Consider the following 22753-nt stretch of genomic DNA (forward strand, 5'->3'; position numbering starts at 1 on the left):
ATCAACTGAATTCAGTTTGGAAACTCACCAGGCAACTCGTAATTAATCAAAACTCGCACTTTATTGTTCCTACACAAAGAACAAAGTAACTATGTTGACCCCAGGCTAACAACTTAAAACATGAGTTCCACTGTTCCCTCTGTAGTAATACACACCCTGACCACTTCTCAAATTCACAACACTGAAACAGGAGATCCCAATTTGTCCAAAGGTTTGATCCTTTCTTCTCTCAGTCCCTTCCATGGGGGTTCTTTCTTGTGATGGTTAGTCTCAGGGGTTATCACACCTTTGCATTTGGAACTGTTAACTTGTTTTGAATCAAGTCTTATTTGAATCATTTGAAACAACTCATCAGTTCAGTGGACACATCTCACTCCTATTGGCTGAAGTCCATCAGGCTGATGACTAACAGATTTCCATTGGATGTAGTCCAAGGGCTACACAACATCATGCCAAAGGTGATTTCTTTTGTTCTCCTCCACTATGGTTCCAAACAGACAAACTGTGACGCTCAGACTCTCAGCAGAAATATCGAGATTCCTTCTGCAGAACTGCCACTGTACGTAATACACACCTTATCTCAGAGTGACTTCAGGTTCAGAGATAACGAGATTACTTCTGCAAACCTGACCGTGTACATAATGCATGGTTTATGTGTGAGTGATTTCAGGCTTAGAATGGGAATACCAGAATCTTCTTGTGTTCAGTTGATCTGATTAGGTTATCCCATAGTAATCAGTTCACAAAATGGGAGTTACAGAGCAGCTTCACAAAATGGCAGCCTATATTCCTTCGACCTCACTGCAAAAACACAGACAATTGATCACTCTACTTCCACTGTCATTGATCCATTCACGTTTGATTTTTTTTTGCATATGTAAATTCCTTCCTGACCCACAGTGGTGTATTTTAGTGCAGAGCAGATGGAATGCTCCTCCTGTCAGATGTGGGAATTCTGGATATCTAACAGTTTCCCTCATGATTATTTACAGGAAGTGAACCCAATCACAGTGCCTGACTGACTGGTTCAGGGAGGTGAATGTACTCAGGATCATTCAGGAGCCTGAAGATACTATCAATGAAACATCTGAAGAGGTGGCCAGACCCAGAGTGCAAGCTTCGGACAGGAGAAGCGTAACCACCAGCAGAGGTAAGGGTCATTAGGAAGACCTTTAGGTCATTAGGATGCACAACTTACAGAATCCGAACTTCATAAAACTATTTTTTCAATGCAATCTGTTAAACTTTCGGGACTTAATGATTATCCTGTAGAATAATATTAAAAAATTTTTGGAAAATCGCTTTTTCCATATATGTTGGAGATGCTTCAAGATTCTTTTGAGAAAAGTGATTTACCCTCTACTTTTTATGAGGCTTCTACTTCTTTAATCCTCAAAAAGGATAAAGAGCCGACTGACTGTGCCTCATACAGACCTATTTCATTATTGAATGTTGATGCTAAGATTCTGTCAAAGATAATGACCAATCGGTTGGAGAGTATTAAATAAAATCATTTTGAAAGATCAAAAAGGCTTTATAAAGGGTCGTTATTGTTTTTCAAATGTTTGGAGACTATTTGATTAAAATTATACATAAAGCTCCTATTGCCACTGTTGTCACTAATAACTGTAGGTCTCCTTTTTTCAGCTATCAGGGGATTTTAATGGGATTGGTTCTATTATTCTATCTTTTATTTTTGATAATAAAAGACCAGGAATTAGAAAATATCATTTACAAAAGTTGAAAAAGGACGGAGGTCTCGCTTTACCTAATCTAAGAATATATTATTTGGCTGTTAATTTGCGATATGTGTCCTTTTGCTTATATTAGGGTAATAGGAATGATCTGCCAATTTGGGTAAACCTGGAACTGAGAGTTGTGAAACAGTGTTATTTAACTCCATTATTAGGAGTTGCTCTACCTATCCAATTAGCTAAAGTTGCTAATTTAAACCTATATCCTGTGGTTAAGCACTCTTTGCAAATTTGGCTCCAGTTCCACAATTTTTTAAATCTTAAAAAATTTAAACGTTGGAGTATAATTTATCGTAATCACTTTTTTAAACCTTCCTGGAGCGATCCAATTTTTTTGTTTACTTTGGAAAAATAAAAGTATTACTTCTTTTTTAGATTTATTTAATGAAGGCAGAATGATGTCTTTTGAACAATTAGTCGATAAATATACTCTCTCATATTCATACGTTTTACAATACCTTCAAGTTAGATATTGTTTCAAAAATTCAAAAACATTTAAGTAATTTTCCTTTCATATTGGAGGCTGACTTGTCAGAGACTATTATGAATAAAAACCTTTAGATGAAAGGTTCTATTGGAAGAAATTAAAATTTATTATTACAATGGGATAAGCGTCCTTTACTTAAGATTAAACAAGATTGGGAGAAGGAACTCAGTTTGACGTTAATATGGGAGGCTTGGACATGGATTCTGAAGCTGGCTAACTCTTCTTCGATCTCTGCTAGTCATTCACTGATTCAAATTAAAATTTTTCGAAGGAGGGACTTCCTAAAATATTTCCCAATGTTGACAAGTATTGTGATAGATGTAAAACTGAAATAGCTACACGGACACATATGTTCTGGTCATGTTCTATATTAAAACTGTTTTGGAAGTCAGTCTTTTCGACAATTTCAAAAGCACTCAGAATCAACTTACAACCTAATAAATTTACTGTGCTTTTTGGAATAATTCCTCAAAATATCCATGGCATTTCTGTGTCTGACCAACATGTTATTGCGTTTGTTACATTGATAGCTGGGAGGGCCATCTTGTTGAAATGGAAGGACATATCAGCTGTAACTTTGTCACAATGGTTCTCTCAAGTGATGCTGTGTCTTAGTTCGGAGAAAATTAGAAGTCGAACCTTTGAACCTTTATTTGATTTTGAGAATGTGCTCATTTGCTTATTATTATCATTTCTGATAGATTTCCTCCACTATCTAAGTGTAATTGTTTTTTGATTTATCTTTCTTTCTTGTTGGCGGTTTGATGTTTATTTTTACAAGCTTTTTGTATGACGCATGGCACCGGGGTTATACCCCCAATGGGTTTCTTTTCTCTCTCACTTTTCTTGCTTAGTAGGGTTTTTTTAATCACAAAAATGTTCAATCTTTAAGATAATTTATTTTGAGGCATTGTGAGTGTTGTTCCTTCAATGTACCTGTGTTATTTTTTAATAATAATGATAATAATAATAATAAAGTTTGAACAGAAACAGCTGAAGAGGTGGCCACACCCAGAGTACAAGCTTCGGACAGGAGAAACGTGACCACCAGCAGAGGTAAGGGTCATTAGGAAGACAGCGCAGGGCTGTCCTGTGGGCATTCTCCTCAGCAGAACACTTTGTTGGATACTGCTGGGTGGGTGGGGAGTTGATCCACTGTCACACGGCAGCAACAGAAAGGCCGGCTGCACTGTCGGCTCTGATGCGCAACAGGGAAGTGAAAATTGAGGCCTTGCGGTAGTTATAGGAGATGATAGTCAGGGGAGAGAAAGGGGATTCTGTCAATGTGGTTAAATTTTAAATTAGAACTGATTTCTGCGTCACAGATCCAAACCATTAAACTCCAGTCCCATTAAACGTGAACATTAGCAGAGGATTACCTCCCACGCCCAGTGACCAGAGTGCGGAACTGGGTTTGATAAACAGCAGCATGAATTACCGAGTTCCGCACTAACAGTCACTTTTGAACTTGATTCAGTAACTGCGATGGCGAAATATCCAGCCTGTCGCCTGTTTAAACAGTTTCCCCAGTGTGAACTCGGTAGTGTGTCACAAGGTGGGATGACTGAGAAAATCTCTTCCCACATTGGGAGCAGGTGTACGGCCTCTCCCCAGTGTAAATATGCTGATGTCTCTTATGTTGAGATGACTGAGTAAATCCCCTTCCACAGTCTGAGCAGGTGAACGGTCTCTCCACAGTGTGAACTCGTTGATGTACCTTCAGTTGATATGACCGAATGAACCCTTTCCCACAGTCTGAGCAGATGACCAGCCTCTCTCCAGTGTGAATTCGCTGATGTGTCTTCAGTTCAACTGACCGAATAAAGGAATTCCCACAGTCTGAGCAGGTGAACGGCCTCTGACCAGTGTGGACTCGCTGGTGCACCTGTAGGTCAGATAAATGAATGAATCTCTTCCCACATTCAGTGCAGGAAAATGGCCTCTCCCCAGTCTGAATTCGCTGATGTATCATTACTTGAGATGACCGAGTAAATGCCTTCCCACAGTCTGAACAGGTGAACGGCCTCTCTCCAGTATGAACTCGCCAGTGGGCCTGTAGCCTGGAAGAGTCAGTGAATTTCTTCCCACAGTCTGAGCAGGTGAACAGCCTCTCCCCTGTATGAATTTGCTGATGCTCCTTCAGTACAGATGACTGAGTGAATCCTTTCCCACAGACTGAGCAGGTAAACAACCTCTCCCCAGTGTGAATTCGCTGATGTACCTTCAGTTGAGATGACCGAATAAACCCTTTCCCACAGTCTGAACAGGTGAACGGCCTCTCCCCAGTGTGAGTTCGCTGATGTATCTTCAGTTCAGATGACCAAGTGTATCCCTTCCCACAGTCTGAGCAGGTGAATGGCTTCTCCCCAGTGTGAAGTGACTGGTGTCTCTGTAGTTGCGATGTCTGAGTGAATGCCTGCCCACAGTCTGAGCAGGTGAACGGCTTCTCACCAGTGTGAACTCGCTGGTGTGTCAGTAGGCTGGATGACTGAGTGAATCCCTTCCCACAATCAGCGCAGGTGAACGACATCTTATCAGTGTGAACTCGCTGTTGTGCATGCAGGTGAGATGAGTGAGTGAAGAGTGAATCCCTTCCCACAGTTCTTTGTCAATTCATAAATCAAATATCAGATGTAGTAAACTCCTTGCACAATCAGTGAGTTAAATAACTGATCTCCAGTGAACAAACGCTGTTGTGTTCTCAACTCCCCAGTTCCGGTGGATTTCACTGAGTTACAACAGAAAACTTCATTTCAGACACAAAGCACTTTTCCAGCTGTGATGAGATAATTCTTCATCTCCAAGGATCAACAGTGATACATTGTTAAATATCTAGTAACTACTTAAATATCTGGGCAAAGACAGCAAACTGACATTGTTCTGTTTAATATTCCCATACACGATTTCTGCCATTTCTAACCTGTAAAAAGGATTTACAGAAGACGTCAATGAGTGAAAGTCATCATTCCGAGAAGTGTATGGTCATCCACTTTGTTAGACGCAATGAGAGTGCAGACTGTTTTTTCAATGGAGAGGAAATTATGTTGAAGAGTACAAGAATATAAAAGCAAGGATGTGATGTTGAGTATTTATAAAGTGTGGCCTCACTTGGACTGTTGAGAGCAGATTCAGGCCCCTTATCTAGAACAGATGTACTTACATTGCAGAGCGTTCAAAGGAAAATTACAAAAATATTTCAGTATTAATAAGGTTTGTCAGATGAAGAACATTTGATGGCTCAGGGCCTCTACTCACTGGAGTTCAGAATAATGAAAGGGCCCTCATTGAAATCTATCAAACATTGAAAAGTCTCGATAGAGTGGATGTGGAGAGTATGTTGACAGGAGTTGGGGAGTCTGAGACCAGAGAACACAGCCTCAAAATCGAGCTTTGTTCTTTCAGAATGGAGATGAGGAGGGATTTCTTTAACCGGAGCGTTGTGACTCTGTGGGATTTGCTGCTATGAGTTGCTCTGGAGGCCAAGTAATTGGGTTTATTTTCGGAAAGAGGGTGATGGATTCTTGATTAGTCAGGGCAGGAAGGGATATGGGGAGAAGGCAGGAGAGTGCGGCTGAGATGGAAATGGATCAGCTGTAATGAAATGGCGGAGCAGACTCGATGGGCCAAACGACCTCATTCTGCTCCTGTATCTGATTAATTTTTACAGCCGATATATTATGAGATAATTTTAGTCTCCTTTCTGAGCCCTGACGTCACACTGTTACAGCGAGGATCAACCCAAGTTGGGGGGAAAACTCACCTTCTAACTGTTCATGGTGCCGGCAAAATAAATTGGAGAAAACATTGGTATTATTTCAAGTTTTGGTCATGTACGACAGCACTACAAAGAGCATGTGATGTTACACGGCAAACCCTGGAGAGTTTCGAATTACTTTGCCCCTCCGCACAGGTGATTGATGGTGGAGACCCATCAGAGGCAATGCCAATGAACATGATGGGGAGGGCAGTCCTCGTTCTCATTGGAGTGTGGCATATTTGTGATGAGAACACTACAGGTCACTTGTTACCCAGGTATCATTATGTACCCAAAGCGAATGGTACTAAGCATGTTCTCACAGGTAGAAAGGTGCAGAACAAGATGGAACAAAGGTGATTTCCACAAGGACTAAAGCTGATGTAAGGATTTTGTTTCCTTATTTTCATACAGTAAAAATTGACATTTTCATTGACTGGAAGGTCAGCTCCTCAGTGCTCGGTGGTGCCCGAGTGATCCATCTACTCCCCTTCCTTCCCCTTGCGATTCCAAATACGGCCTACGGACTAACGGGGAAAACGCTGGCCCTGCCATCAATGGCTGCCTCTTTACCCAGAAACCTACACGAAGAAGAGACCCATCTATCCGCCACGGCTCCAGCGTCTGCGCTCCTCAGCAGCAAGTTCCCCGGAGCCCGCGTAGAGAGAGGGGTAAGCACTTGGACTGTCCCGGGGTGCGGAGGAAAGGTGTGGCTGGTCGCGGTAACGATAATAATCCGCCCGGATCCCCGCTCCTACCTGCCGCCGAGTCGCCGAGCCTTTTGTCCACCGTGCGCACGCGCGAAACGCCCGCGACCCTTACGCATGCGCATGTGATCGCCTGGTCACGGACGGCGATTTCTGGAACAAACAGGAGAAAGTCTGCAAATGCTGGAAATCCAAAGCGACTCACACAAAACGCTGCAGGAACTCAGCACCTCCGGCAGCATCTGTACAAAATTATAAACAGACACCGTTTTTTGGCAGAAAGCCTTCTGCAGGGCAGAGAAGCACGGGGGAAGATGCCAGAATAGAAATGTGGTGGGGGAGGGGAAGAGGCGAACTGGAATTTGATGCCGGGTGGGTGGGGAAGGTCAAGAAAGGGTGGGCTAGAGAATAAAGAATCTGATAGGAGGGAGAGTGGACCAGAGAGAGGGCAGGAGGAGGGTCCCGGGAGGAGTGTAGGAAGGTGAGAAGTACAAGGTCAGAGTGGGGCATAGAGGAGGGTGACGGTAATTTTTTTCTCCTGAGTGGAAATCGATGTTCATGCCATCAGATTGGAGGGTACCCAGACAGAATATAACGTTTTGCTCCTCCACGGGGAGAGGAGCTCATCTTGGCACAAGAGGAGTCCACGGATCGACACGGCGGAACAGGACTGGGAATGAAGAATTAAAATGCTTGCTGACTGGTAAGTCAGACTTGTGGAGGATGGTGCGAAGTTGCTCCTAATTGATGACTGCACCCTAAGGGTGGCGGAGCAACAACTTATATTCTACCTTGGTACGAGTGCACCAGACTTCTTTGTTTGAATCCAGAGCCCAAGAAAAGCTCTCTTTCGTGTCTCAGTCGTCTTTGATCCCCTGAAGAACTGTTTCTGAGTGACAGCTAAGATCCACCTGCAATTCCTCGGCCCACTTTCCCAACTGGTCTCGATCCCACTGGAACCTTAGACAACCCTCACTTTCTCCACACACCGGTTTTGGTGACATCCACAACCTCACTAATTGTTTGATCTGCATTCTCCAAATAATTAACACACATCATTGTCCAGTTGTAAGCGGATGAATTTACTTTCTCTTTCATCTCCCAGGGGGACGAGACTGCCTGGATCCGGGGGGGGGGGGGGAGGCGGGCAGGGAAACACGGGCTTTCAGTGCCGTGAGTGGCCAGTCCACAAGACAAGACAGCAGATCCCCTCGGCAATCAAACCGACCCTCATCAGGCCTTTCCCTCCGTGTCCAATCCCCCTCTCAGTGCGAACTCAATCGCCACTGCCACTCCTTCAATGGGGCGACTGAGTCGTGCAGACGGTGTGAAACCACCTCATTTGCGTCGGGACCATTTCCATTCCACCCATCCCCAGGCAAAGGAGCTGGTTTTAAATTTGTTTTTACATTGGTTTATTTCTGATTTTAAAAGTTGTCATTTCTGTGTACTGATGTCTGTTTGTCATCCTGAGCAGTTCTGCCTGAAGTTGTTTGGCCTGATTGTTTCTTGGTGAAATTTGACAATGGCGTCACCCCGGGTTTGGACCTTCATGTCCGTATCTCAACAGGAACCGTCCCTGCTCCCACTCCAGGCTCAGCTGAGAGTGACTGTACTGGCACTGGAGACGGCCCAGTCCCTGACCTCCCAGACTGCACCGTCGGGTAAACCCCGTTACAACTGGTACCAGGATCTCCCAGAATAAAGGACGAGCCCTTGTCTGGAATCTGCTGGCTCTGAGATATCTCTACCCACCCGTACAAGTACAACACTGACACCCCCGCCCCCCCAGCGCCGACACCTACCCTCAGTGGGTCCATCACCAGGGGCACACATCATGTTCTCTGGCGGCAACAAACCAGCCCAAAGACCCCGGTCTCCAGTTGGCAGCAGCTCATTTGAGGGACCCGCCATTTGGGCTCCACCTCATTCGGGGGCAGACGTTGTGGGTGGGTGAAGCTCATTTCACACTCCTGTGACCCTCTGAGTGAAGAGGTATCCCCTCATGTGCCCCATAAACTCCCCACCTTTCACACTTAACCCTCCCCCCCCGTCAAGTATCTCTCTGCTGAGACTCACAGAACACAATCCCAACACTGAGTGTTGCTTCATCAAGCAGCTTTATTCTTTATTACCTGCCGGGGGTAAGTTCATTCTCACCAGGGATGGGAGGGGACTTCAAACACGGCGTTTACAAAATATTCCTTCTGTCCCCTCGTTTCGGTCACATGTAAGAGTAAAATAATCATAATCTGATTATTATTACTCTAATGGTTATTCCATAATGTAAAACCGTATTCTCTCATCCAGATTCCAATAATGGCTTCCTGACGGGTGATCATTGCGGAAATGTACAATGTAAACCAGTATCCCACCATCGTCCCAGAGTCCCAAATGGCCACCGGCTTCCTGAGGGGTTATCATTGCGGAAATGTACAATGTAAATCAGTATCCCTCCATCCTCCCAGTGTCCCAAATGGCCACCGGCTTCCTGAGGGGTTATCATTGTGGAAATGTACAATGTAAACCAGTATCCCACCATCGTCCCAGAGGCCCAAATGGCCACCGGCTCCCTGAGGGGTTATCATTGTGGAAATGTACAATGCAAACCAGTATCCCACCATCCTCCCAGAGTCCCAAATGGCCTCCGGCTTCCTGAGGGGTTATCATTGTGGAACAGTACAATGTAAACCAGTATCCCACCATCGTCCCAGAGTCCCAAATGGCCACCGGCTTCCTGAGGGGTTATGATTGCGGAAATGTACAATGTAAATCAGTATCCCTCCATCCTCCCAGTGTCCCAAATGGCCACCGGCTTCCTGAGGGGTTATCATTGCGGAAATGTACAATGTAAATCAGTATCCCACCATCCTCCCAGAGTCCCAAATGGCCACCGGCTTCCTGAGGGGTTATCATTGTGGAACTGTACAATGTAAACCAGTATCCCACCATCCCCACAGCGTCCCAAATGGCCACCGGCTTCCTGACGGGTTATCATTGTTGAAATGTACATTGTAAACCAATGTCCCACCATCGTCCCAGAGTCCCAAATGGCCACTGACTTACTGAGGGGTTATCATTGCGGAACTGCTCTCCCTCCCACTTCTCTCATTCTATCTGCTGCCTCTCAAATATAGTCCATCAGATGAGTTACATTTTCAGATTTGTCTGGTGTGTTGGTGCAACATTCTTGTCCAATTAAAGCACACATATCCCAATTTTTATCTGATATAAAGTCTCGGGTGGCTGGAAAACGATGCTGGAGAGGCAGTGATGGGAAACAAAGAAATGGTAGACAGACTGAATAAGTGTGTTGTGTCTGTCTTCACAGAGGAAGACACCAGCAGAATGGTGGGACTTCCGGGTGTCAGGAGCCAGAAGTGTGCAAAGTTACCAGAACCAGAGTGAAGGTTCTTGAGGAACTGGAAGGCCAAGTTAGATAAGTCACGTGACCCAGATGGTGTACACCCCAGCTTTCTGAAAGAGGTGGATAAAAAGATTGTGGCCCCATGAGTAATGAACATTCAGGAATCACAATGTTCCGGAATGGTTCCTCAAGAATGTAATATTGCCAATGTCACACCACTTTTCAAGAAGGGAGAGAGGCAGAAGAAAGGAAACTATAGGCCAGTTAGTCTGTCCGCAGTGATTGGGAAGATGTTGGAGTCGATTATTAATGATGAGGTCTGAGAGTACCGTGTCACAAGATAAAATAGGCCACAGTCAGCATGGTTTCCTGAAGGGAAAACCTTGCCTGACAAACCTGTAGAAATTATTTTAAGAAATAACAAGCAGGACAGACAAAGGAGAATCGATTGATGATGTTCACCTGGATTTTCAGACGGCTTCTGACATGATGCCACACACGAAACTGCGTTAACAACCCACGAGCCCATGGTATTACTGGAAAGATTCCAGCATGGACAAAGCCGTGGCTGACTGAAAGGAAGCAAAGAGTGGGTATAAACGGAGCCTCTTGATGAGTGGGTTCCACAGTCGTCTGTGTTGGGACTGATACACTTTCTGTTAAATGTCACTGATGTGCATGATGAAATTGATGACCTTGCTGCAAAGTTTACAGGTGCTATGAAGATGGTTGAGGGTCAGGTCGTTTTGAGGAAATAGAGAGACTATGGAAGGTCTTCAACAGATGAGGAGAATGGGCGAAGAAGTGGGAGATGGAATACAGTGTCAGCAAAGGGTATCAGCATGCACTTTGGTAGAAGAAATGAAAGGGCTGACTATTTTCCAAATACTTCCTAAAGGTCAATTTGCAGATTGAGTCTGTGGTGAAGAAGGCAAATGTAATGTCAGAATTCATTTGAAGAGGAATAGAATATAAACGCAGGGATGTAATGTTGAAATTTTTGTAAGCACTGGTGAGGCCTCACTGGGAGTACTGTGAGCAGTTTTGGACTCCTTATCTGAGAAAAAGATGTGCTGAAACTGGAGAGTATCCAAAACAGGTTCACGTAAATGATTCCCAAATTAAATATGTTGTCATATGAGGAGTATTTGATGGCTCTGGGCCTGTGTTGAGTGGAATTCAAAAGAATGAGAGCAGACCTAATTGAAATATATCAAATAGTGAAAGGATTAATAGAGTGAATATGGACAGGATGTTTCCTATTTTGGGACAGTCTAAGACCAAAGGACACAGCCTCAGAACAGAGGGGTGTCTTTAGAATGGAGATGAGGGGGAATTTCTTTAGCCAGAGAGTAATGAATCTATGGATTCTATGGACAGTGAATCATAGGCAGCTGTGGAGGCCAAATCTTCATGTACATTTAAGGCAGCGGTTGATAGTTTCTTGATTGGTCAGGGCATGATGGGCTACCAGAAGAAGGCAGGAGATTGGGGCCAAGAGGGAAATTGGATCCGCTAAAATGAAATGGCAGAGAAGACTCGATGGGCCAAATGGCCTAATTCTGCTCCTATATCTGATGGTCTTATGGCAACCTCTCATTAAACATCAGCAAGAGCCAGGAGCTAATTATTGACTTCAGGAGGAGGAACCGGGAGATCTGTGAGCCTGTCCTCATCAGAGATCAAAGGCGGAGAAGGTCACCAACATTAAATTCCTCAATGTCATCACTTTCCAGGATATGTCTTGAGCCCAGCATGGAACTGTAATTACAAAGAAAGCACAGCAACATCTCCATTTCCTTAGAAGCTTGCAAAGATTCAGCATGACATCTACAACCTTGACAAACTTCTACATGTGTGTGTGGAGAATATGTTCAGTGGTTACATCATGGCCTGGTATGGAAACACCAAAGTAGTGGATATGGCCCAGTACATCACGGGTAAAACCCTTCCCACCACTGCGCACATTTCTCTGGTGCGCTGTCAAAGGAAAGCTACATCTATCATCAAGGAACCATGATCTGAAACATGATCTGTTCTCACTGATGCCATCAGGAAGAAAGTGCAGGAGTCTCAGGACCCACACCACCAGGTTCAGGAACTGTTATCACCCTTCAAACATTAAGTTCTTCAAACAGAGGAGATAATCTTACTCAAATTCAATTGCTCCATCACTGAACTGTTCCTATAACCCATGGACACATTCACGGATTCTTCATCACCTTTTCATGGTAATTATTTATTACTTTTTTTTTCTTTTGTATTTGCACAGTTTGTTGTCTTTTGCACATTGTATTTTGTCTACAATATTGGGTTCGGGCTTTCATTGATTCAATCATGATTCTTTGATTTACTGAGTTTGTCTGAAAAAAAAAATAAATCTCAGGATTGAACATGGTGACATGCGTAAACGTCGATAATAAACTTACTTTGTAAATTTTGAATTCTACATTTAAATTACTCTCTCAAACACACATGTGCTTTGTAATTTCTAAAGGTTCAGCATCGACTGGCTAAATGATTTGGCTCTGATCAGAATGATCGTCCCATCACAATGTCCCCTCTTCTGAGGTACCCCAGCTACAGGAAAGATTGCTGAATCAAACTGGGATCACTGTTTCAAGCGTGCACGCACACACACAGACACACAGCTGTGATGAAGAGCTTTGAGGGGGTTGGTCCTGACTAGAATCAACTCCTGTCTGTGCATGGACCTGGACCCACTGCAATTTGCCGATCGCCACAATATATCTACAACAGACGCAATCTCACTGACTCTCCACTCAGCCTTAGATCAACTGGACAATAGCAATACACAAGTCAGGCTGCTGATTACAGCTCAGCGTTCACCACAATCAGACCCTCAATTGTAATCAACAAGCTCCAAAACCTGGGCCTCTGTACCTCCTTCTGCAACTGGATCCTCACCAGGAGACCCCAGTCTGTGTGGATCAGAAATAACATCTCCTCCTTGCTGACAATCAACACCGGCACACCTCAACGATGCGTGCTCAGCCCACTGCTCTACTCTCTCTGCACCACGTCTGTCTAGACTCATCTACAAACTTGCTGACAACCCAACTATTGTTGGTGGAATTTCAGATGGTGACGAGGAGGAGTACAGGAGTGAGATAGATCAGCCAGTTGAGTGGTGTCACAGCAACAACCTTGCACTCAGCATCATGAAGACAAAGGAATTGATTGTGGATTCAGGAAGGGGAAGTTGAGGGAACACACACCAGTCCTCATCGAGGGATCAGAAGTGACAAGGGTGAGCAGTTTCCATTTCCTGCCTGTCATCATCTCTGAGGAAGTATCCTGGGCCCAACATATTGATGCAGTTACAATGAAGGAACAACATCGGCTATATTTCATTCGGAGACTGAGGGGAATCAGTCTGTCACTAAAGACACTTGCAAATTTCTACAGATGTACTGTGGAGAGCATTCTAACTGGTTGCATCACTGCCTGGTGTGGAGAGGCCACTGCACAGGATCGGAAAATGCTGCAGAAAGTTGTAAACTCAGCCAGCTCCTTCATGGGCACCACAGCATCCAGGACACATTCAAAAGATGAGGCCACAAAAAGGTGGCATCCATCATTACGGACCCCCATCACTCAGGACATGCCTTCGGCTCATTGCTACAGGACCCTGAAGAGACACTCAATGTTTCAGGAACAGCTTCTTCCCTCCACCGTCAGATTTCTAAATGGACAATGAACTCTAGAATACTTCCTCAGTATTTTCCCTCACGTTTGCCACTAGATTTCAAATTTAATTTTATAAATACTTGTTCTAATTTATAGTTTTTATTACTATGTATTGCAATGTACTGCAGACACAAAGGAACAAATTTCACCACATATGCGGATGATATTAAACCTGATTCTGATACACAAACACACACAGCTGGGCTCAGAATACAACACTCCCACATTCCTCCCTTTGTGACACCCTGCTTGCTCCATGGCCCCCGGTATGAAGCTCAAACTGTTGCAACACCTGCCCTTTAAATTCATGGCTGAGGCTGCATTGTGTCTGTTCACTGTTTGAGTTCGATATTAAATGAAGAGCATTGAATGGGAAGTAAGGTTTGAATAGAAGCATAAAGATCTCCTCTGAAGGTATATGGGGTCCTGGTGAGAGCGTACATGGAACACTGCACAGGTCTGGTCTCCCTCCCGGAGTCAGCTTGTGGGATGAAGGGAATGAAGGGATTTCCCAGATTGATTTAGGAGGTGAGGTAGTGTCCTTGGAGAGATTATACTGACCGGGCCTGTCTCAGAATTAGAGAAATAAAAGGCCGTCTGACTGAGACAGACACAGTCTCACAGGGTATTGACAGGGTAGAGGCAGGAATGATGTTTCCTTTGGCTGTGGTGAGGAATGGGGGTCACGGAATCCGAGTTCACCTCAGCAGGACTGAGATGAGGAGAAATTTCCTCACCCAGAGGGCAGTGAATCTTTGGAATTTTCTCCACAAGGTTTCTAAAATCGAAGGACAAGTTTGGGGGCTCTGCGATGCTGGGAACGTTGCGCGAAAGTGGCGCTGTGGTCAAAGATCAGGCATGTTCTGTGTGAAAGGCAGAACGGACGCAAGCGGCCGAATGGCCTGCTCCTGTTACGTATTTTCTAAAGTCCGTGTTTACCTTTGCACCTGGTTCTCCCTGGGCCTTCAGCCTGTCCTTTTGCACAGGGGAGCGCTCACACACCAGAGTTCCATCGGCAGCCGCTGCGGGCCAGTTCCCCTATCCCAGCAGCAGGAGACAGGACTGGGAGGAAACTCCAGACAACAGGCCCCGATCCACGGCGGGGAAAGACCGGGCACCTCCTGTGTGGCTGAAACATCTCACGGAATCTCCGCCCGAATCTTCACCTCCGCCATCAGAAACACTGAACATATGCTAACAAAGCCAGGGAATCACACAAAAGCAGCAACGAATATATAACCATTACCTTTAAATATACAAATAAACAAGGAAAGCCGCTCTAAATATTTATGATAAAGAAATGATCCCCATGAGATTTAGTGCTATTAGTAAACCCAGATAAGGCATTTTCAAAACAAAAAGTAAAATCTACATTAATATATTGATCTATAAATTGACAAACATCAACCTAAAATGTTTTAACACATTCACAATCCCAAAACAGATGAAATAAATCCTCTGGTTATAAACCACAAAAAATAACAGTTTGTTTCAATATCAGAATTAACCCTTGTCAAATAAACATTGGTTGGATAATATCTATGTATAATTTTAAATAAGCCCCAGATACTCCTCCACCTCAGATTCCCCAAGCAACTATTCCAAAAACTAACAGAGTACGAAAAGTCACCTCATACAACTCCGAGAAACATACAGAGCATAGATACAGAACGGTAACTATATCTGGATCACTGAAAGATCAACCAGAGTGCAGAAGACAACAAACTTCGCCAAAGCAAATAAACAACGAGAACATGAAATAACCGCAGCGGCTGCCGATAGATTTCCGGTGCTCTCAGCGATCCCTGTTCAATCTGACAGGAGAAGAAACAGTGAGGGGCAAAGGTAAACTCGTGTTTCAGAAATTAAGAAATAGTGAGGGTGTGGCCATTCGTCCCCTTGCACCTCTACTGCCCTTCAACTCAGAACATGCTTGTCTTTTGACCTCAGCACCACTTTCCTGCAACTTCCCATCAGCGCCGAACCCCAGGATATGTCCATTCAATTCCGAAACCTTGTGAAGATAATTGCAATGATTCACTGCACGCTGGGTGAGGAAATTTCTCCTCATCTCAGTCCTGCTGAGTTGTCCTCGGATTTTGAGTCTGTGCCCGCTGGTTCCACACCTTATGGGAAACATCATTCCAGCCCTTCCGCTGTAAATATCCTGTGAGATTGTATTTCTCTAATTCTGAGAGAGGAATGTGATCTGTCTCAGTCAAACCACCTCTTATTTCACTCATTTGGAGACAGTCCCAGTGCGATGATTTGTTGTGGGAGCATCTCTATGGACAGCAGGTGAGTGCAGTTATCCTGTGTTGTTCCACAGCCTGATGGTAGAGGGGTAGTAACTGTTCCTGACCCTGCAGGGGCGAGTCCTGAGGCTCTTGTACCTTCTACCTGATTACAGCAGTGAGAAAAGAGCCTGCCTGTGTGGTGAGCCTGATAACAGCCGCCTGTATCACCGTTCCCTCTGGCCTGTCCTATCTGGGAACAAAGGGATTGTGGAGAGTAAATGTGGTACTCTGTCGAGTATCACTGTGATCCGTCCCCTCTGGCCTGCACTATCCAGGACCAAAGCGATTGTGCAGAGGAAATGTGGTATTCTGTCGAGTATCACTGTGATCCGTCCCCTCTGGCCTGTCCTATCCGGGACCAAAGGGATTGTGGAGAGTAATTGTGGTACTCTGTCGAGTATCACTGTGATCCGTCCCCTCTGGCCTGTCCTATCCTGGAGCAAAGGGATTGCGGAGAGTAAATGTGGTACTCTGTCGAGTATCACTGTGATCCGTCCCCTCTGGCCTGCCCTATCCGGGACCAAAGGGATTGTGGAGAGTAAATGTGGTACTCTGTCGAGTATCACTGTGATCCGTCCCCTCTGCACTGCCCCATCCGGGACCAAAGGGATTGTGGAGAGTAAATGTGGTACTCTATCGAGTATCACTGTCATCCAGGCTATCTTCCTGCCTCTTATTATTCTTGTCTGTGATTGCAGTGCGACAATATCTGGCCCAATGTCCCCTCTTTCTACAAACCCCGTTTCTGTCATTAGCCAAGTGTCCTCTTCATCTGCACCATCGCACGATCCTGCCACCAATTCTGGGTTCTTCGTCGGGACCCGAACTCCATCTCCTCTCTACCTATTCCCTGTGCACACTCTCGCTTTTCCCAATTCCCTTTAAAGAGTTAATTGCGCTCCATATTCATCAGAATTTATGTCACCCGGGGCCAGGTCTGACACAGCGAATTCAGATTAGTTAACTAAAAGGAGTGGGCAGGCTTGGGTCTGAGACAGTTTAGAAAAGTCTGCACTGCCAGCTGGACATACTGATCTGTCCAGGGGTTTGCCGGCATTGGACCCACACGTATCCTTAAAACGAGCTATAAAGTACGCAAGGGATTCTCCTTTTTTCTGTAGTTATCGGGTAAATTCACCAAAATCCGCATGCAGTCGGGCTGTCATTCAAATGGGTTCCCTTACCTCAGCGACCCACCGTGCCAGGGCTTGTATTACATCAGCCCCTCTGGTGGCTCCCGGTAACCTTCGGGCGTCTGCCTGGGAAAGGGGAACCCACTCCCTGTCCCTGTCCGAGAGGTTCCATATATAACCCTGAGGAGTGGCACAAGTCACCGGGCAGGGTCTGGAAAGGGGAACCCACACTCTGTCCCTGTCCGAGAGGTTCCATATATAAACCTGAGGAGTGGCACAAGTCCCCGGGCAGGGTCTGGAAAGAGGAACCCACTCTCTGTCCCTGTCCGAGAGGTTCCATATATAAACCTGAGGAGTGGCACAAGTCCCCGGGCAGGGTCTGGAAAGAGGAACCCACTCTCTGTCCCTGTCCGAGAGGTTCCATATATAACCCTGAGGAGTGGCACAAGTCACCGGGCAGGGTCTGGAAAGGGGAACCCACACTCTGTCCCTGTCCGAGAGGTTCCATATATAACCCTGAGGAGTGGCACAAGTCACCGGGCAGGGTCTGGAAAGAGGAACCCACTCCCTGTCCCTGTCTGAGAGGTTCCATATATAACCCTGAGGAGTGGCACAAGTCCCCTGGCAGGGTCTGGAAAGAGGAACCCACTCCCTTTTTCAATGAATTCAGGTAAAGTCGATTGTCCGGACAGTTATACTGCTGATTTTTTAAAATCCTTTTCTTCTTTTCTCGCTCCATGGTTTTGTAAAATTTTTAAAGATGCGTTAACCATAGGTAAATAACCACAATCTTTTTATGAAGCCGCCATTTCTCCAATTATTAAAAAAGATAAAGACACCACTGAATGTGAATCCTATCGGACGATATCCTTGCTGAATACGGATTCTAAGATTTTTACCAAAATTCTTGCCACCAGATTAGAAAATGTATTACCTCAAATTATCTCTGAAGATCAGACCAGATTTATTAAAAACTGTTATTCATCTTTTAACATTAGAAAATTTATTAATATAATTTATACTTCTTCGTCTAAAATACAAGAATGTCATTTCCTTTGATGCTGAAAAAGCGTATGATAGAGTTGAATGGCTATATTTATTTTATACGTTGCAGAATTTTAATTTAAGCTTGAAATTTATATCATGGATTAAATTAATATATTATAAACCTTTGGCTTCGGTTCTTACAGATAATGAAAGATCTCCTTTTTTTCAGTTGTCCCGTGGGACGAGGCAAGGCTGCCCTTTAAGTCCTCTATTATTTGACATTGCTTTGGAACCTTTAGCCATTGCCATTCGTGAATCACCTAATATTTTTAGTATTACCCGTGGGTACGGGACTTATAAGTTATTATTATATGCTGATGGTTTGCTACTATACATATCTGACCCTGAGAGATCGATTCCTGCTATTTCATCCTTGCTTGCTCAGTTTTGTTAGCTTTTCTGGCTATAGGCTGAATTTTAATAAGAGTGAATTATTTCCATTAAATATGCAAGTTCAAATTTATAAATATTTACCATTTAAAGTTGTCACAGATCATTTTACTTATTTGGGTATTAAAATTAGCTAGAAACATAATGGTTTATTTAAAGTTAATTTTTTAACTTTAATTGAACAAATCAAGCAACTTGTTACCAGGTGGTCGCCATTATCTCTGTCATTGGTTGGTCGAATTAATACTAACAAGATGATAGTATTACCCATATTTTTATATTTAATTATTTTTATATTTTATTCCTAAATCTTTTTTTGATATTATTGATTGCAAAATATCTTCATACATGTGGCAGAATAAAAATCCCAGATTAAGTAAGAAATATTTACAGAAGATTAAGTAGGTAGGTGGTTCAAACCCAAGATTTTACTACTGGGCAGTTAACATCCGATAGTTAATATCTTGGGCACGAGAATTGGTCGTAGTACCTTGCCCACCATGGGTAAATTTGGAGTGTAAATCTGTACAAGACTTCTCATTGTTTTCTATTTTAGGATCTTTGCCTCCTTTTACTTTATCTAAACCAAATAAACAAATAACTAATGCTCTAGTTAAACATACACTAAGAATATGGCTTCAAATTCGTAAATTCTTCAGCATGAATAAGTTTATCTTATCAACCCCTATTATATCTAACTTTTTGTCCAGCCCTTTTTTATGGACGAAGCCTTTGTGTTATGGAAAGCAAAAGGTATAACATGTTTTTGTGATCTATTTTTAGATAACAGTTTTATGTCCTTAGAACAGCTATCCAGCCTAAAACTCATTTTTTTAAGATACTTGCAAGTTTGAAATTTCTTGAATGTTAGTCTTTTCTGAAATTATGTCCAATGGACATTACAGAAAAAAATTCTGGCTCTGAATCCTTGCCAGAAGGGTTTAGTAGCCGTCATTTATAATATGATCATGAAAATACAGCTAGGAGTAACAGAAAAAATTAAGAAGGAATGGGAAAAAGAACTTCATTGTCTTATACTCACAGGGCAGTGGGAGAACATTTTACAATAAATCAATTCTTCTTCTATTTGTGCTAAACATGCCTAATACAATTTAAGGTTGTTCATAGGGCTCACATGTCCAAGGATAAACTCGCTCTATTTTATTCTTATGTTAATCCAGCCTGTGACAGATGTCATTCTAAAGTCGCTTTATTGACCCACATGTTCTGGTCTTGCCCCTGTTTGCAAAATTATTGGAAAGATATTTTTGGTATTATTTCAACAGTTCTGAATATCAAATTGCAACCACATCCTTTTACTGCAATTTTCAGTTTACCAATGGTGGATAATAGTCGTTTATCCCCCCCCCCCCCCAGCTTGGCGGACAATTGCATTTGTTACTTTAATGGCTAGAGGATCTATCCTATTGAATTGGAAAGAAATGAATCCTTCAACGATATTTCAGTGGTTTTCTCAAACTATTTCTTGTTCAAGTTTAGAAAAAATTACAAGTGTTGTCTTTGACCCTTCAGTTAAATATGAAGAAACTTGAAGACCATTTATTCAACATTTTTATATAAACTAAACTGACTTTTCCTGAACCTGACTTTTATTGTCCTTAATTATTTGGATGGAGGTGCGGAGATATTGACGCTACTGTGTATAGTTGATATAATGCAATGTCCCATGTCGGTTAGGATTTTTTTTCATTTTTTTAGGGGGGGGGGGGTTCTAATTTTCTCCATTTTTTGTAACCACCATGAGTTTGGGAGGTTATTATCATCTATTTGTATTTTTACCTTAACCTATTAATTATGTACTCTCAAGCTCTTTGTATTCATGTTTCATTTATGTTTGTTTAAAATCAATAAAAAGATTTAAAAAGGACTATTCTGAGGAAAGGGTGGAATAGGTGCAAAGGGCCGAATGACCAGGCATGCTCCTGTTCGTTATTTTCTAAAGCACGAGTTTACCTTTGCGCCTTGTTCTCCCTTGGTTTTCAGCCGTTCGGATTGCACAGGGGAGCGGTGAGAGCTCCGGAGATCCACCGGCAGCCGCTGCGGGGCAGCTCCCGTCTCCCAGTAGGAAGGGACGGGTCTGGGAGACAACTCCAGACAACAGGCCCGGAACCTCTGACACCCCTCAGCCAGTGAGAGCATCCTTCTCCCAGCGGTGATCGCTGATTGGCTGTGAGTGTGTGAGGACGGGCTGCTGCTGGGAGCTGGAGTTGTCAATCACAGTTTGTTCCCAGAATTAAAGGAAAAATCCCGAAACTCAAATTTCAAAAATAAATTTTCTTATCAGAGTCCAGATAAGTCACCACATACAACCCCGAGAAGCATTTTCCTGCGGACATACTTAGAAAAAGTATAGAATAGTAACGATAACAGAAGCAGGCAGTGAAAGATCAGCCAGAGTGTTGAAGGTAACAAACTGTGCAAATGCAGATACAGAAACAGCGATAAAATAACAAGAGCATGAAATAACCGCAGCGGCTGCTGATGGATCTCCGGACCTCTCACCGCTCCCCTGTGCAATCCGACAGGCTGAAGGCCAAGGGAGAACAGGCGCAAAGGCAAACTCGTGATTTAGAAAATAAGTAACAGGAGCAGGCGTGGCCATTCAGCCCGTTGCACTGTTCTGCCCCTCACTCAGAACATGTTGAACTTTGACTTCAGCGCCACTTTCCTGAAACGTTCCCAACATCGCCGAGCTCCTAAATATGTCCGTTTAATTTAGGAAACTTGTGGAGAAAACTCCAAATATTCACTGCACTGTGTTGGGGAAATTTCTCCGCATCTCAGTCCTGCTGAGGTGACCTGGGATTTTGAGTCTGTGATCTCGGGATCCACTGCCCAGCCAGGAGAAACATCATTCCTGCCCCTACCCTGTAAATACCCCATGAAACTGTGTCTGTCTCAGTCAGGAAGCTTCTCCATGTGAACCTTGTGTTAATGAAATTGGTGACAGTTCTTTCAGACCAGCAGCTTTGACCAGAAGAACACCAGACAGTGGTCAGCACGGAATGTCCTGCAGTTACTGCAGGAGAAGGACTGGATGGACACAGTGGAGTTGTTCCCTGAGCAGACAGTCCAGACCATCTGGCAGAATGCCTCATCACCAGATCTCACCAACAGGCAGCAAGACCTCAGCTGTCTGGCGGCGATTCGGGCCCCTCCCAGTCTGATCCTCGCTGCATGCCCGGAGATCACTCCCACAGCGCGTTGCCCCGAGATTACTGCCGTGGAGACGAGACGGTTATTCACCTTTTTGCGGACTGTGGGCTTGCGAAGATCTGTGGAGAAAGATGCAAGGGCCTGTGCCACAGCAGCTGCGTGACAGAAGGCTCACTGAACCTCGGGCTGTTCCCAGGACGCGCAGGAAAACGGACAGCGAGTGCTGCTGGAAGATCATCAACTCGGGGAAAGATGCCCGAAACTTGTTGGCCTGCCATCACATCGAGGTGTCCGGAAAGCAGGGGTTCCCAACCTGGGGTCCACGGTTCCTGTTACTGGTATTGGTCTTTGGCATAAAAAAAAACGTTTGAGAACCGCCGTCGTACAGGAATGCTGCCGACTGACACATTCCAGACTACAGGGACACCATTGGAACTACAGGGATTCTCTACACTGGACAGGGAGAGGCCGGGTTGGCTGAGGAAGCCTCACAGTTATTGTAGTAGTGAACCACCCCAGGGATGCACATGGCTTCTCCTTTCAGCGCAGGACTTCAATCGTCTTCCAGGGGAAGGTCCTTCCGACCGCAGGGATGGGGCCTTTGGAGATTCAGCTGACGTTTTTGTCACTCTGGGTTTTTACAAGATGGGGTTGCTCACACACTAAACATAGAAATGGTCAGAATTTCCAATGAACACATCCAGCAAAACCATGTTGATTCCCGGAGCAAACACGAAGAAATATGCTGATGCTGGAAATTCAAACAACACACACAAAATGCTGGTGGGACACAGCAGGTCAGGCAGCATCTGTAGGGAGAAGCACTGTCGATGTCAGGACTGACTGAAAGCAGAGATAGTAAGAGATTTGAAAGTAGTGGGGGGAGGGGAAATGCGAAATGATAGGAGAAGACCGGAGGGGGTGGGGTG

General features: G+C 44.3%; 1 protein-coding gene across 1 annotated transcript; it reads right to left on the minus strand.

Moving 5' to 3' along the window:
- Nucleotides 1-1705: 1705 nt before the first annotated feature.
- LOC132385696 (zinc finger protein 420-like) lies at nucleotides 1706-6785 on the minus strand. The gene is made up of 2 exons (XM_059957907.1): nucleotides 6754-6785; nucleotides 1706-5161 (listed from the first exon to the last, which is right to left on the minus strand). The coding sequence occupies exon 2, from the start codon at nucleotides 4769-4771 to the stop codon at nucleotides 3755-3757; it is 1017 nt and encodes a 338-aa protein (XP_059813890.1). The 5' UTR covers nucleotides 4772-5161; nucleotides 6754-6785; the 3' UTR covers nucleotides 1706-3754.
- Between the last annotated feature and the right edge of the window lie 15968 nt (nucleotides 6786-22753).

The sequence above is a fragment of the Hypanus sabinus genome (assembly GCF_030144855.1).
Source record: "Hypanus sabinus isolate sHypSab1 chromosome X2 unlocalized genomic scaffold, sHypSab1.hap1 SUPER_X2_unloc_1, whole genome shotgun sequence".
Classification (NCBI taxonomy): Eukaryota; Metazoa; Chordata; class Chondrichthyes; order Myliobatiformes; family Dasyatidae; genus Hypanus; species Hypanus sabinus.